The sequence below is a fragment of the Fringilla coelebs genome, assembly GCF_963513975.1.
Source record: "Fringilla coelebs genome assembly, chromosome: 19".
Lineage (NCBI taxonomy): Eukaryota > Metazoa > Chordata > Aves > Passeriformes > Fringillidae > Fringilla > Fringilla coelebs.
Genome location: NC_140045.1, coordinates 999,564 through 1,012,477, shown reverse-complemented (window position 1 = coordinate 1,012,477; position 12,914 = coordinate 999,564). Strand labels below are relative to the sequence as shown.

The 12,914-nt window shown below is 62.6% G+C and overlaps 3 protein-coding genes across 6 annotated transcripts in view; 2 read left to right on the top strand and 1 right to left on the bottom strand.

The window, feature by feature from the left end:
- Window positions 1–9,539, top strand: part of SLC38A10 (solute carrier family 38 member 10) — a 29,625-nt gene extending 20,086 nt beyond the window's left edge. Inside the window, exons 12-16 of one of the 2 annotated variants that reach the window (XM_084218513.1) lie at window positions 4,270–4,440; window positions 4,727–5,176; window positions 5,707–5,790; window positions 6,332–6,511; window positions 6,763–9,539. In XM_084218513.1, the coding sequence (XP_084074639.1) occupies window positions 4,270–4,440; window positions 4,727–5,176; window positions 5,707–5,790; window positions 6,332–6,511; window positions 6,763–7,883 (2,006 nt within the window). In that variant the 3' untranslated portion in view covers window positions 7,884–9,539. Of the gene's footprint in view, window positions 1–4,269; window positions 4,441–4,726; window positions 5,177–5,688; window positions 5,791–6,331; window positions 6,512–6,762 lie in introns of both variants that reach the window. The other variant, XM_084218512.1, reaches the window with a different exon arrangement.
- A 17-nt stretch (window positions 9,540–9,556) lies between these two features.
- NDUFAF8 (NADH:ubiquinone oxidoreductase complex assembly factor 8) lies at window positions 9,557–10,194 on the bottom strand. Its single transcript, XM_084218511.1, has 3 exons — window positions 10,070–10,194; window positions 9,851–9,961; window positions 9,557–9,764 (listed from the first exon to the last, which is right to left on the bottom strand). The coding sequence occupies exons 1-3, from the start codon at window positions 10,148–10,150 to the stop codon at window positions 9,744–9,746; spliced, it is 213 nt and encodes a 70-aa protein (XP_084074637.1). The 5' UTR covers window positions 10,151–10,194; the 3' UTR covers window positions 9,557–9,743.
- A 275-nt stretch (window positions 10,195–10,469) lies between these two features.
- Window positions 10,470–12,472, top strand: TEPSIN (TEPSIN adaptor related protein complex 4 accessory protein). 3 transcript variants are annotated; one of them, XM_084218655.1, is made up of 8 exons: window positions 10,470–10,535; window positions 10,753–10,825; window positions 11,091–11,182; window positions 11,259–11,356; window positions 11,485–11,552; window positions 11,651–11,729; window positions 11,837–11,908; window positions 12,359–12,472. In XM_084218655.1, exons 1-7 carry the CDS (start codon window positions 10,494–10,496, stop codon window positions 11,892–11,894), a joined length of 510 nt encoding a protein of 169 aa, XP_084074781.1. In that variant the 5' UTR covers window positions 10,470–10,493; the 3' UTR covers window positions 11,895–11,908; window positions 12,359–12,472. The 3 variants fall into 3 exon arrangements, with proteins under 3 accessions (XP_084074781.1, XP_084074782.1, XP_084074780.1); XM_084218656.1 differs by lacking the exon at window positions 12,359–12,472 and adding an exon at window positions 12,076–12,213 and having other exon boundaries at window positions 11,093–11,182; window positions 11,263–11,356; XM_084218654.1 differs by lacking the exon at window positions 12,359–12,472 and adding an exon at window positions 12,076–12,213.
- The last annotated feature ends 442 nt before the right edge of the window (window positions 12,473–12,914 follow it).

Below are 12,914 nucleotides of genomic sequence, written 5' to 3'. Positions count from 1 at the left end.
CTTCCCCGTCTGCCTCCCGCCTGTCAGCGTGTGAGAGGAGTTTTATTGGCCTCTTTGATGTTGTGGAGCCCAGAACTGGAGAGACTTTCATTAAAGCCCTGCCCCGTGGGCCCGGGGATTATGAATATTAGAACATTGGCCTTTTATGTGAACACGTATTGACCAGCGGCCTCGGAATCGTGTTTTTCCTAACGACACCCAAGTGCCCATTACAGCCCCAGCCTGTGGTGCTGGAGGTTTTACTGTCAGCAGCTCTTCGGGAAAGGGATAAAACCCCTTCCAGCCCCGTCCTGCCGCTCCGCGCCGCGGCTGCGCCTCTGTTAAAAGGTTGCTAAGCTGCCTCTGAAAGCTCAGGAAGGCAATTATCCATTAAAAAAAAAAAAAAAAAAGCTAATTAGGCAATTTCTCTCCGTATTTAAAGCACCCTCGAGGGTCTCGGGGGGGATTAAGATTTTGTAATATTTTTCAGCTCCTTACTTGATCGTTGCTGCTTCATCTTCTCCCTGCTGTTGTGCAATGTTGGGTAACAAAGCCCTGATTCAGGCTCCTTGTGCAAGAGCCCTTTTCCCGGTGCGCCGGGCACCCTGCTCCGGCCATCCCGGTGTCCTGGGCCATGGGGTGGGCTCTGTTATTTGAACTGGGGCAAAATTCGGCATTGTGTTGTGCATCCCCGCATCCTCCCTCCGTGTGCTTTGCCCCCCAGAAGCGAGCTGCCCGCGGCAGGCCGGGTCCCTGCCGGCATTCCCCGCCGGAGCAGCCCCGGAGATGTGTGGAACGTGGCTCCTGCATCCTGCAGGAACAGCTTGGCTCCACCACGGCTCTCCCTGGTGCTTTGTGCGAGCGAGCTTTTAATAGTGCCTGTGACACAGAAAAGGAACCAGCAGCCTCTGGTAATTTGGGTTGGTTTTTACTGCTGGTGCGTCAGGAGACAACTGTGAACTAATTTCAGGGATGCCATTCCATAACCTTGTGAAATCTGGACCCGTTTCGGGGGGGAGGGAGGGCTCCCGGAGGCGCAGCTGGGCCGGGGGCTCCCCGGGGAGGGCCTGGCCCTGCCCTGCTCCTGGCGCAGGGCTGCTCGGCGTGTCCGAGGGCAGCGTTTGCCCCCGGCCCTCTGCCCCGCTTGTTGGGCTCCGTTTTCCTTGGCACAGGCTCCTGGATCTTGCTCCATATCATGCGGGGAAGGAATTTCAGCAGATGTGGAGCTGCACTGGCACAAGCGGGTCCTGAACCCCGTGTCCCTGGTCAGCCCTGGGGTGACATCCTGGACTGGGGGCTGTGTCCTGGTGTTCCTTGTGCTGTCCTTAAGGCTCCCTCTGGACTGGGGGCGAGCACAGCCGGGCCCATCCCGCTGCCTCTGCCCTGGGCAGGGGCTGTGGAAGCACATTTCGGCTCCGAGAGGCTGGAAAAACGTGTGAGGAGGGATTTAGTGCCTGCCTGGGACCATTGCAACGATCCGAACCAGGAGCAGGGGGAGAAGGGAAGCTTTTAGGTTGCTAATCATGAAATTTTATGGCAGCCTGGAGAGGCTGTTGCCAAACCACAACACACCCAGGCACGCACACGCACAAATCAGCTGCAGGACGCCCCGGCTTCCCCTCGTGTGAGCAGAGCTGCCGGAGAGCCGGGGGGTCAGAGCGAACCCTCTCGGTGCTGCCTCACACCCCGGCCTCTCCTTGGGAGCCAAAAAGCTTTTACAGCCTCTCAGGCCTTGCCTGTAATGTCCAAGGCCGCTCATAAAACACGACGAGGCACAGCGTCGCTGGAAGACGCTCCAAAGGGACCTGGAGGGCAAGAAGAGAGGCAGAGCCCCAGCAAAACTCTTCCCTGCAAAGCACCCGGAGCCCCGGATGGATTTCCAGGCAGCCTGAGAGGTTGTTAATTCACGCCCTGATGATGAACTTAATTTTGTCTCCCGCTGAGCAAATGATGGCTTCCAGGCAGCTTGGCCTTATTGCGGCGTGGAGACTTTTGGGTTTGTGTTTTGTTTGTGTTTTGGGCTTTTCCTGCATTGTTTGCAGAGCGGGGAACGTGCCTCTGCCTGATTTATGATGGAAGCTGCCAGGGACACCCCCGGCCCCTCGGGCTGCCCTGGGCCCGCGGGGGGTTCACCTGCTGCTCTGGGCAGGGGAGCTGCTGCGTTTAACTCCTCTGGTTCCTGCTGGCAAGGAAAGCTTCCCCCCATCTTCCTTCTTATTTCCTTCTCTCTTATTTCCCCCTCCTTTCTTTTTATTTCCCCCTCCTTTCTTTTTATTTCCCTGTCCTTCCTTTTTATTTCCCCCTCCTTCCTTTTTATTTCCCCCTCCTTCCTTTTTATTTCCCCTTGAACATCCTCTCACTGCCCAGCTCGTCGCTCCCATCCGCTGTGGGAGCAGCCCTGCCTGCATCGGGGTTCTCTGGATCCTCCTGTCCTCTCCGACCGGAGCCATCTCCCGCCTCCGTGAACCAATTAACAAGGAACTTTCCTCCAATAGAGTAAATAATTTCTTGCATTGGGGCCAGGATTGAGCTGGGAACATCCGCAGCCGTGCCGAGCGCTCCCCTCCCCGGCCTCGGCCTCCCGCTTCCCAGGGCCCCTGGCCAGGGCTGGGCACTGGTTCCTGCAGCCCAGTTTTTCCTGAAAAGGAGGAGTGTCCTGCCCTGACTTGCTGAACCCTGGGAAGTCCCTCAATGGAGAGGGGGACCCTTGGGTACTAGACTTGAATTTCTCAGAAAATCCGAGCGCTTTTCCCCTCCCACCATCGCTCCCCGAGTGAAGGAACGTGGAACGCCGGCCAGCCCCGCACACGTCCCTCCTCTGGGTGTGGAGCTCCGGGCTGGAGTCTGCGTTTCTGGAGAGGCTCAAGGTCCTGCTGGCACAGATCCCTCTGGGCCAGGAGTTTGTACTTAATTTTTTGTGAATTTTTGTTGTTCCCCCCCTCCCCAGCTCAGGCAAGGCCCACACAGCTGAAGTTGTGGCAATCCCTTCTTTCCCATGAGTTCATCTCGTAATAAATCGCACCAGCCCTGCGGAGGGGGAGGAGAAAATGGAAAGATGTTTATAGAATTAATTCCCCAAAGGAAATCACACGGGGGAGGGCGAAGGGGGAAAGAGTTGGGAATTTTTTTTTTGTTACAGAAGATAGATTTTTTTTTTTAAGAGTTTGTTGGATGGAAAAAAATCTGCAGAACAACTTCACTGCTGGGAAACAATTCGATTTCCTTCTCTGCTGCTCTCCAAAGGAAGAGTTCACTCCCTGGGTGGGTTTTCTGCCATGCTGGGGGTGGAAGGGACCCTTCCCATCCCATGGAATGTGCAAAAGATTCCATGTGGAATATGCCGGTCATACCAATGCTGAACACAGTGACTGGTTTGACTGGGATGTGTCTTCCAAAAACATTCCGTCTCTTTGAGGGTAAGGTGGGGGGAAACTCCCCCTTCTCCCTCAGGAGTTTCCCCTAATTAATGCCTGTTTAATCCCCCTCCTCAAAACTTTTGCGGGAAAAGGAAACCTCCCTACCCCTCCTCTGAGAGGCATCTGAAGGGCTGTGGGAACCCTCGGGCACTAAAAGGAGGGAAAAATCAAAATAAAGGAGATTTTAAGACGTTTCACAGCAAACAGCAGCGGGGGAGTGAGAGCTGGGCTGGAGCCCAGCTCAGGTTCTGGTGTTGGGGGGTTCGGGGCTGGATCGCAGCTCTTCCTCTTCCAGTGCTGGGGGATCCGTGTCTGGATTCCAGCTCGGTCTCTCCCGGAGCCGGGGTCTGGGGCAGGGAGCCGGGGGGATGCTACCATCTGGTGGCAGTGCCTCGCAGCAGCAGCCAGCTCCATTCCTGCTCCATCCTCACTCCATCCTCTCTCCATCCTCTCTCCATCCTCTCTCCATCCCCGCTCCATCCCCGCTCCATCCTCTCTCCATCCTCTCTCCATCCCCGCTCCATCCCCGCTCCATCCCTGCTCCATCCTCTCTCCATCCTCTCTCCATTCCCTCTCCATCCCTGCTCCATCTCCGCTCCATCCTCTCTCCATCCCCACTCCATCCCTGTTCCATCCCTGCTCCGTCCTCTCTCCATCCCCGCTCCATCCCTGCCACGCTTCCCTGCCATCAGCTCCATAAAAACCCACAACAGGGAAAACAACCAGGTGACTCCAGAACAAAATCTCCCCCAGCCCCACCGTGCTGAGGCCGGAGGGAAATCAGTGGCTGGGCTGGGTGGGTGGAGGGGATTGGGACAGACACAGCAATTCCCAGCTCCCACACCTCATCCCTGTCTCCATCCTGTGTTTGCAGAGCAGAACCCAGTGGTGGAGGAGCCCGAGGATGACCGTGATAAACCCAAAGTGCCTGAGGAGAAGGAGGAGATGGAGCAGCCACAGATCAAGGTGCCTGTGCAGGTGCCCAAGAGGGAGGAGGAGAGAGGAAAGGTGGAAGAGAAAGTGCAGCTGGACCGTCCTGATCAAGGTAAAGGTGATCCTGGGAAAGGGAGCTGGACTGGGAGCTGGGGGTGTGTGCATGTTGTGGGACTCTGAGACAGAGATCCTGAACTCCCCTCCTTACCCTCCCCTCGGTGCATCGCCGTGGTGGTATTGGTGGATTGAAGGTGATTCAGTGTTTGATGCTCTGGGGCTTGCTGGGAATGTGGCCTCCAGATGAGGGAGAGAAGGCAGGGCTGGACAAGGGCAGCATGGAGCTGGGTGTGCTGGGTGCGCTGGGAACCTGCTGCCTCTGACCCTGCCTGTCCCCCCAGGGATTGCTGTGCCCGTGGGGGAGGCTCATCGCCACGAGCCCCCGGTCCCACACGATGAGGTGGTCGTGGACATGGGGCGGGAGCGGGAGGAATCCAGCGAGAACAAAGCGGCTCCCGGAGGAGCCAATGACCGTCTGCTGGAGGAGCCAGCCAGGCTGAAGCCCCAGAAGGAGGCACTGGGCCCAAAACAAGGGAAGGAAGTGGCTGCCGGGAACCAGCAGCGGGGAGGGACTGGCAGGCCCGTCCCAAATCTGGAGAAGGTCCCGGAGGCAGCGCTGCAGCAGGGGGGAAGGCCACCCTACAAGGAGCTGGAGCCAGGAGAAGCCAAGCTGGAAGCCAAGGCAGAGGATGGTGACACTGCTGAGGCTGCTGAGAGGGACAAGTCGCAGCTCCAGCTCCCCAGGAAAGCAGAGGAGGCTGCAAAGTCTGTGGAGAAGGAGGCAGACCCTGGTAAGCTCCTTTCACGGCAGCTCATCCGAGCAAGCTCTTCTGGGCCTGTAATGCCCCTGGAGTCGGGACAATTTGGTCGTTCCCATCTCCGTCCTGGTGCTTCCTTTTAACTCCACGAGTGGAGCACGTGAGTGAGCACAGCCCCTCTGGCAGCTGCTGCGGGAAGGGAGGAATCTGGTGGCTTTGACAGCTACTGCAAGAGCTGTCAAACAGTTGTTCGCTACCCGCCAAAATGTCAGGTGCCGTGCTGTTCCTGCACGGCTCCCAAATCACCGGGGACACGGAGCCGGGAGATCTTGACAGGGAACACATTGCCAAGTGCCCGTCTAAAAGCCAGTTAGAGCTGTTCTTGCATGTTAATTGGCCGAGGTAGTTAGTGCTGGCTCGCTGCCACCAGGCACGGGATTGTTAAATATTGGGTTTATTACTTCCCTCGCAGCCGGCGGGTTGGATGCGAACGGTGCCGGGACGGCGTGGAGGCGTTTTAGGGAACATCTGCACTGACTGCAAAGCTCTGTGGTCCTTTGCAGGTGAGAAGCAGGAGCTGCCCCTCCCAGAGAGAGCAGAACTGCTGGAGAACCAGAACACTGAGGAGAAACAGGAGAAGGCAGGGGGTGAGTGTGTGTCTCCGGGGCGTGAGGGGCGGGCCTGGATCTCCCCAGAGCCCTCCCTGTGGGAGAACGGAGTCTTGAGGCCACAGCTCCTGCATAGCATCAGGTGGTGCCTGTCCCATCTCTGGCACACCTGGCAGAGCCATTCAGGGACCTGAGTCATTCTGGCACCCAGGCCTGGCTGCTCCCTGGTGTCAGAGCCGTGGGAAGAGGGAGACAGGAGTGAAACTGCTCCGGCAGCATGGGGGGAGGGGCAGGGGCACACGGGAACACCTGAACACATCACAGGGAAAAGCTCCTTCCCCTCAAGACCCCAGCCACTCTGTCCCTGGGGCATCAGAGCTGGAGCTGCAAAGCCCTTCCTCAGGCAGGTCCCTTGCTCTCATCCCATCTTCTTCCAGCTTCCTTCTCTCTCTCCTGGCAGGGTTTGTGGAGTTGGATCTTCCTGCCAAGGAGAGCCTTTGCAGCCCATCCAGAGCTGATGATTTCTGAGGGCTTTGGCTCACAGGGGTTTTACTTCCTCTGCCTTTTTCCCCTTTTCCAGAAGCAGGGCCAGCAAAACTTCTGGACCACAACGTGCTGCTGCAGGTGATCAAGGAGCAGCAGGTGCAGCACAAGCAGCTCCTGGACCAGCAGGCAAAGCTGCTGGCAGTGATCCAGGAGCAGCACAAGGAGATCCACCAGCAGCGGCAGGAGGAGGGGGCAGAGGAGAAGCCAAAGCCAGGTAAGGACGTGGCCGGGGAGCAGGACCCCTCCAGAGAGTGCTCACGGCTCAGAGCAGCTCTAAAATCAAACTGGGAGAGATCTGAGCTCCTTTGGCACGTGGCAAGGTCCACTTGCACAGCCATTTCTGTAGGGATTACCCACAGCTCTGCTCTTCCTCCTGCGTGGCCTCATCTTGTGTCTCACAGGATGTGGTGGCAGGAGAAGGGAATGTCCTGAGAAATCCTTTTCCCTGTGGGTTTTGTCCTGCAGCAGAAGCACAGCCAGAGCCTGCCCTGCCCCGCTCCAGGAGCAGGGAGGATGAAGACCTCGGAGCCAAGGGAGACACGGCTGGGAAGGCGCTGAGCAAGGAGCAGCTGGGCCAGCAGCCCCCTGATTCCACCAGGCAGCACGGGGACGTGGTGGGGAAGCTGGAAGAGGCTGGGCAGAGGCGTGACATTCCTGTGGCCGCTCCCAAGGAGCGGAAGGTGCCGCTGCAAGAGAATGACAGAGCTGTTAAGAATCCCGTGGAGAACCAGGATCCCCTCCATGGGGATGCCCAGCGTGTTTCTGCAGCCAGAAACCACCTGGAGAAAAAGGCCTTGGCGGAGGATTTGGGAGGAGAACATGAAGCCAAAGCTGGAAGAGATGTCCACCAGAAGAAGAATTTCCTGAATGCCGTGGAAGCAGCTACAGCTCCCATCCAAAGAGAACAGCCGGGGGCTGCCAAAGTTCAGGGAGTAGCAGGAAAGAGTTTGGAAAGAGACTCAGGAACAGACCTTAAAGCCAAAACTCTGAGTCAGGTGGAGCCCAAGGACCTGGCAGCGGTGCCGGACTCTTCCAGTAACAGGAATGTGGCAGCGAGGGAGCAGCACCCCCGGGACAGGGAGTGGCAGAGAGGGGCACAGGCCGAGGGAGCGGGCGGGCGGCAGCGGGACCCGCCTGGCCAGGGGCACGGGAAGGAGGAGGATCCCGGGGAGGAGCCGGGGGGCCGGCAGGGCCGCGGGGGTGGGGGTCCCTCCAACGGTGCCCCTCAGGATGCTCCGGCAGGGAAGTCTGAGAACGGAGCAGCTGCCCCCAGGGATCCGCAGCAGCCGGAGCGCGACGTCAAACCCAACCGGGAGCTGAAGCTGCAGGGGGGCCTGGACCTGCGGCGCAGGAGACGCGACCTGCTGCCTCCCGACCAGGAGGAGGACGGCGAGGACGACGGCGAGGAGGAGGCGGCTGCAGCAGGAGCCGGGGGGGTCCTGATCGGCCTGAACCCCCTCCCCGATGTGAAGGTGAACGACCTGCGGAGCGCGCTGGAGGCGCGGCTGAGCGGCGTGGCCGAGGGCGCGCAGCACCTGGTGCGCAGCCGCCACATCCAGCAGGTGACGCAGGACAGGAGCCCGTGAGGGGCTGTGGCCGTGCTCCGCAGGGAAGGCTCGGCCTCGCCGGGCCTGGAGGGATCTAAGCCAGCAGCAGTGCTCGGATCCACGGGATCTCCTCGGATCCCTGAGCACCGCCCTGGGGGCTTCCAGCAGCGCCCCCGGTGTGTGCCTGCAGGTGGCCAAGGAGATGGTGGCACTGGAAGTGACATTCCTGCTGTCCCCTGCCTTCCAGAGCTGCCATGCGCCTCGGCTCCCTGCCAGGCCGCTGCTCCCAGGACCTTTTCCAGCATCTCATTCACATCAAATTGCCTTCTCCAACCATCTCCCAACTCCTCTCAGAACCAGGAAGGGGCTCCACGGCGCTGGCTGTGCCGAGGGGACCTGGGATCCACACCTCGGGAAGGGCTTTACCCCAGAGAAGCCGTGAGCTGAGGACCAGCAGAGCCAGTGCTCCAGTGCTGGATCGGGAGCAGAGCCTCGTTTGTTTCGGCCACAGTGGTGGTTTAGGAACCTCATTTAGTAGAAACGCTGCCTTAACCGGGCACAACTCCTGTTGTGCTGCCTCTCTCCCAGGGATGGGGTTCCTTGGCCACACACCGGGGTCATGCAGAGCTCTGCCCCCGCTGCCCTCCCTGGGTGCTCCTCTCCGTGCTCTCCAGCTTCACCTCCCCTCTCAAAAGTGCATTAAGAAGCTCAACTTTCCCCCCTGACCCTTCCCAACCCAGCTTGATTCTTCTGCCAGAGGTGAGTGGTTTGGGAGAAAGCAAGGCAGAGCCAGGTGGATCCAGGGGCTCCACCTACCTCTGCCTGTGTTCCCTGTGCTCTTCCCAGCCTCCCCCCGCCCTGTTCTGCATCCAGACAGGTCCCTGCTCCACCTCTGGGAATTTGTTTGGTGAGTGAAGAAGGGAGGAGCTTCCCCAAGAGCTCTGTGTTGTTTCAGGCTCCCAGTGATTCATCCCTTGGGTTTTTTTGGGTTTTGTGTTTTTACATCCCGACCTGCGAATGTATGGAATTCAATCCCAAAGCTCTCCCTAGACCGGCTGAGAATTCCCAGCCTGGAGCCCTCAGACCTCATCACTGTGGTGGCTTTTATACCCCGACCTCCAAATGTCTTTGGCGACCTCGAGCCTGTGTCCAGTGGGGCCCTGCAGAGCTGGGACGGGGTGGGACTGTCCCTGCCTGGTGCTCCCGGGGTGTCACAACCCAGAGTGACAGGGAAGCCACCTGGGGAGTCCTTTGGGAAGACCCCCCGGAACACTGTGGCCTTAAACCCCCTAACCCAACGAGCTTCTCCATTAACGCTGTCGTCAAGCACAAGCAGCACGGCCGGGAGGCAGGGACGGGCTCTGGAGCGCGGCTCCAGGGCTGTCCCGGGGACAGGGTCCGGGTCGTGGCACCACCCGGCCTTCCCGAGGGGCCAGGGAGCCGGACCGGCTCCTCCGTGCCCTGTGCTGCCGGCTCCGGCCCCGCGGGGGCACAGCCGCCTGTTTGTTGTTCTCTGTGTGAACAGAAGGGACCAAAGATGCTCCTGACATTCCTGCTCCCGGGAATGCCGTGGGCACCCCGAGCTGGGCTGGAAGCCGGTGGGAACTGCCTTGTCCCGCCGGGATCAGCTCCCCCGGCGCGGGTGGGACGCTGGCACGGAGAGCCCGGAGTGCGGGCTGAGCCCATCAATAAAATAAGCCGAAGCATTCTGATCTGAATTCTTTTCTTTTTTAATAAATAAAAATAGATCTGTGACCTTCCCCCAGCCCGGCGCTGAGCCTCCCCCGGGCCGGGGAGCGGCTGGGCAGCTCCGGGACCGCGGGGGGGGATCCCTCGTTTGAGGACACACCGGTGGTGCGAGGGCTCCACGAGCATCTCCGGGCGGGGGCGGCTCCGGGGTCACTTGGGCGTCGCCTTTGCCTGCAAAGAGCCGCGGTCAGAGCGGGCCGAGGCCGCCGCCCTCCGCCAGCACCGGGATCGGATCGGGGACTGGGGCAGGGCCGTACCGCCCGTGCGAAGCACTCCCGCAGCGCCTGGAACTCCTCCAGGCACGCGTCCCGCCGCAGCTCCGCCGGTCCCGCCGCCGCCGCCGCCACGCACCGCCCGTAGGCCGCGGCCTGCGGGAATCACACGGGACGGGAGCGGGGGGCGCCGCCGGCCCCGGAGCCGCCCCCCTGAGCCCCCGCCGGCCCCGGAGCCGCTCCCCGTGCCTCCCCCGGCCCCACCTGGTCCCCGCAGGCCGCCAGCGCCGCCGGGAAGCGCCGCAGCCGCGCCCGCGCCCGCAGCCACACTCCGCGCCCCGACATCGCCTCACCGCACGGGCGCCGCCATGCCCGGGCGGCCGCGATTGGCTGCCCGCCCCGCTCGTCACACACCGCGCTCTCCTATTGGGCGGAACCACCCCCAAGCCACGCCCTTTTGATTGGTCTGTCGGCGCGGGCGGCTCTGATTGGTGGAAATGCCGGTTGTTTACTTCCCGCCTCCTTCAGGCGTCAACATCTTGAGGCTTTTCCGCCTGGAGCCCCGCCCTCTCTCAGCGATGATTGGTTGAGCGGCAGAGCTTCGCTCTCTCATTGGTGAAAAACAAGTTCCGGGGGGCGGTTCCCTGACGCCGCCGAGGGACCGGGCAGGGCCGGTGCCGGCAGTGTCATGGCGGCGCCGCTGCGGGACCGACTGAGTTTCCTGAGCCGGGTACGGACCGGGGCTTTTCGGGGGTGCGGGGGGGCTGCCGGGGCGTGATGTCACTGCTCACTCGCCACGTCGTCGCTGCACCCCCCACTCGCTTCTGCAGCGGCCTCACTCCGCCCTATGACCGGGCCGGACCTGCCCCGGGGTCTCGGTCCGGTCCCCAGCACCGGGGTCCGAGCCGGATCCGCCCCCCTCTCACGCCGCCCCCCTCCTATTCCAGCTGCCGGTGTTGCTGCGGGGCACGGCCGACGACGACACCCCGTGCCCCGGGTACCTGTTCGAGGAGATCGCCAGTATCCTTGGGGGAGCCGGGGGGGCACGGGACAGGGGGGTTCCCCGGGACAGGAGGGGGATCCCGGGACAGGAGGGGGATCCCGGGACAGGGGGAGCTCCCCGGGGCTGCTCCAGGCCGTGGTGGGCTTTGGAGGCCTGCGGGGCTGGCTGGGGGCAGCCGTGGGGCTGTGGGCCTTGGCTGGGACCCTGTGGAGGGGCTGAATTCCAGGCACTCGGGGCTGCTGCTGCCCTCCAATCCCGGCTGGATCCCTAACCCGTCCCTAGAGATCTCCCACGAGTCCCCCGGGAGCAGCCAGTGCCTGCTGGAGCATCTCCTCACACGGCTGCAGAGCAGCTCCTGCCACGTCAAGTTGAAGGTGGTTCCTGGGGGGTGATGGGGTGGACCCCCCCCGTTCCAGGGAGGGCAGCTGTGACTTGTCCTTGTCCCCCGAGGCAGGTGCTGAAGATCCTGCTGCACACCTGCTCGCAGGGCTCGCCCCAGTTTGTGCTGCAGCTGAAGAGGAACGCCAGCTTCATCCGGGAGGCTGCAGGTAACGGCCTGGGGGACGTGGCAGAGCAGCAATGCGGGGCTGGAGACCCCAGAAGGGCTCCTGCAGTGCCAGGAGCGGGGTCCTACCCCACCTGGGAGCGTTCCCCACCCTCCCCTCTGTGTCTGCAGTGTTCTCCGGGCCCCCAGACCCCCTCCACGGCAACAGCTTGAACCAGAAGGTGCGGGCGGCCGCACAGGTGGGTGCTGCGGGGACGGGGCGGCCCCCAGCCCCCTGCTCTGGGACTCTGGGGTTCCCAGCACTGCACTGCTCCTCTCTGGTCTCTCAATCCCGCAGGACCTGGCCAGCATTCTGTTCTCGGATGCGCCGTTGCCGCAGCCCCTGGCGCCGCCCGCCCGGCCCCCAGCCCCTGCCGGTGAGCGCAGCCCCCGGGCCGGGCCCTCGCTCAGGGGGACGGGGACACGGCAGGAAAGGGGAGCCCTGAGGGCCTGTGCCCCCCTGACATTCCCTGTGCCTCCCCAGGGATGGGCTCCAGCCCCAGCCCCTGCGGCTCCCTGCAGGGATTCGGCTTCAGCACTGACAAGAGCGGCTCCGGTGAGTGCTGGCCGGGCCCTCACGGGGTGCTGTCCTGCTGGCAGCCGGGGCAGGGCCGTGGGGGTCGCTCCCAGAGTTCCCTCAGCCCCCTTTCCCAGCCTGGAGCTCGGTGTTGGGGGGATCCCGTGGGGCTCCCGGGACTCCCCCAGCATCCCAGCCTCTCGCAGCTTCCACGGGAGAGGCCCTGCTGAGCAGCCTCCAGCGGGCGGCCGAGGCCGTGGCCCAGGCCGTGCTCCCGGCGCCGGGGGGGCCCCGGCGGCTCCGTGGGGACCTCCCCGAGGACACCTACGAGCCCGTGCGAGCTCCATCCCCCGCCAGCAGCCCGGCCCCGCCGCCCCCGACCCCTCCTGCACCGCGTGCCCACCGAGGTGGGTCCTGCCGGGGGAGACTGGGGGTCCCCACCCATCCTGGGGGTTTGGGGACCCCAGCTGAGCAGCGCTGTCCCTGCAGTGAGCCACCAGCCGGGGCTGGCCGGGGGCGGCTGGGAGGAGGCAGACAGCGGGCACAGCTCCCGGGAATCCTCGCAGGGCCACGAGCGGAGCCGCGCCTCGGACTCGGGCAGCAAATCCGGCAGCGACAGCCGCTCCGGGGCCAGCCGGGAGCTGAGCCATGGGGCTGACAGGTGACAGGGGCCTGGGGGACCGTCCCAGGTGCATCCCCAGGGGCGCTGCCCTCGTTTCCCACACCCTGATCCAGAGTACCCCGGCGCTGCTGGCTGTGTTCCACCTGGGGCGTTCGTCCTGCCAGCCGTGGGTGGGCAGAGCTGCTCAGGGTGGGGGTCCCTGTGTGCCAGGGTGTGTGCGGGGACCCCAGGAGGAGGAGGCAGGTGCCCCCTGTCCTCACGAGGTGTGTCCCCAGCAGGGTGGATGCTGACAGCCCGGGTGACTGCCGGAGGGAGCTGAGCCTGGTGTCGGGACTGATGCGTGGGGCAAGGGTCTTCCTCACCAGGGAGGAAGCTCAGCACTTCCTCAAGGAGTAAGTGTCAGAGGCGAGTGCTCCCTGCGGC

Bases quoted from the DNA above. Each gene is read 5' to 3' on its own strand.
- NDUFAF8 (XM_084218511.1), bottom strand. From the start codon at position 10,150: ATGTCGGGGCGCGGAGTGTGGCTGCGGGCGCGGGCGCGGCTGCGGCGC. The intron at 9,962-10,069 runs GTGGGGCCGGGG...TGATTCCCGCAG, and splicing joins TGGCGGCCTGCGGGGACCAG to GCCGCGGCCTACGGGCGGTG. The intron at 9,765-9,850 runs GTACGGCCCTGC...GGCTCTTTGCAG, and splicing joins GGGAGTGCTTCGCACGGGCG to GCAAAGGCGACGCCCAAGTG.
- TEPSIN (XM_084218655.1), top strand. From the start codon at position 10,494: ATGGCGGCGCCGCTGCGGGACCGACTGAGTTTCCTGAGCCGG. The intron at 11,553-11,650 runs GTGGGTGCTGCG...TCAATCCCGCAG, and splicing joins AGGTGCGGGCGGCCGCACAG to GACCTGGCCAGCATTCTGTT. The intron at 11,730-11,836 runs GTGAGCGCAGCC...GTGCCTCCCCAG, and splicing joins CCGGCCCCCAGCCCCTGCCG to GGATGGGCTCCAGCCCCAGC.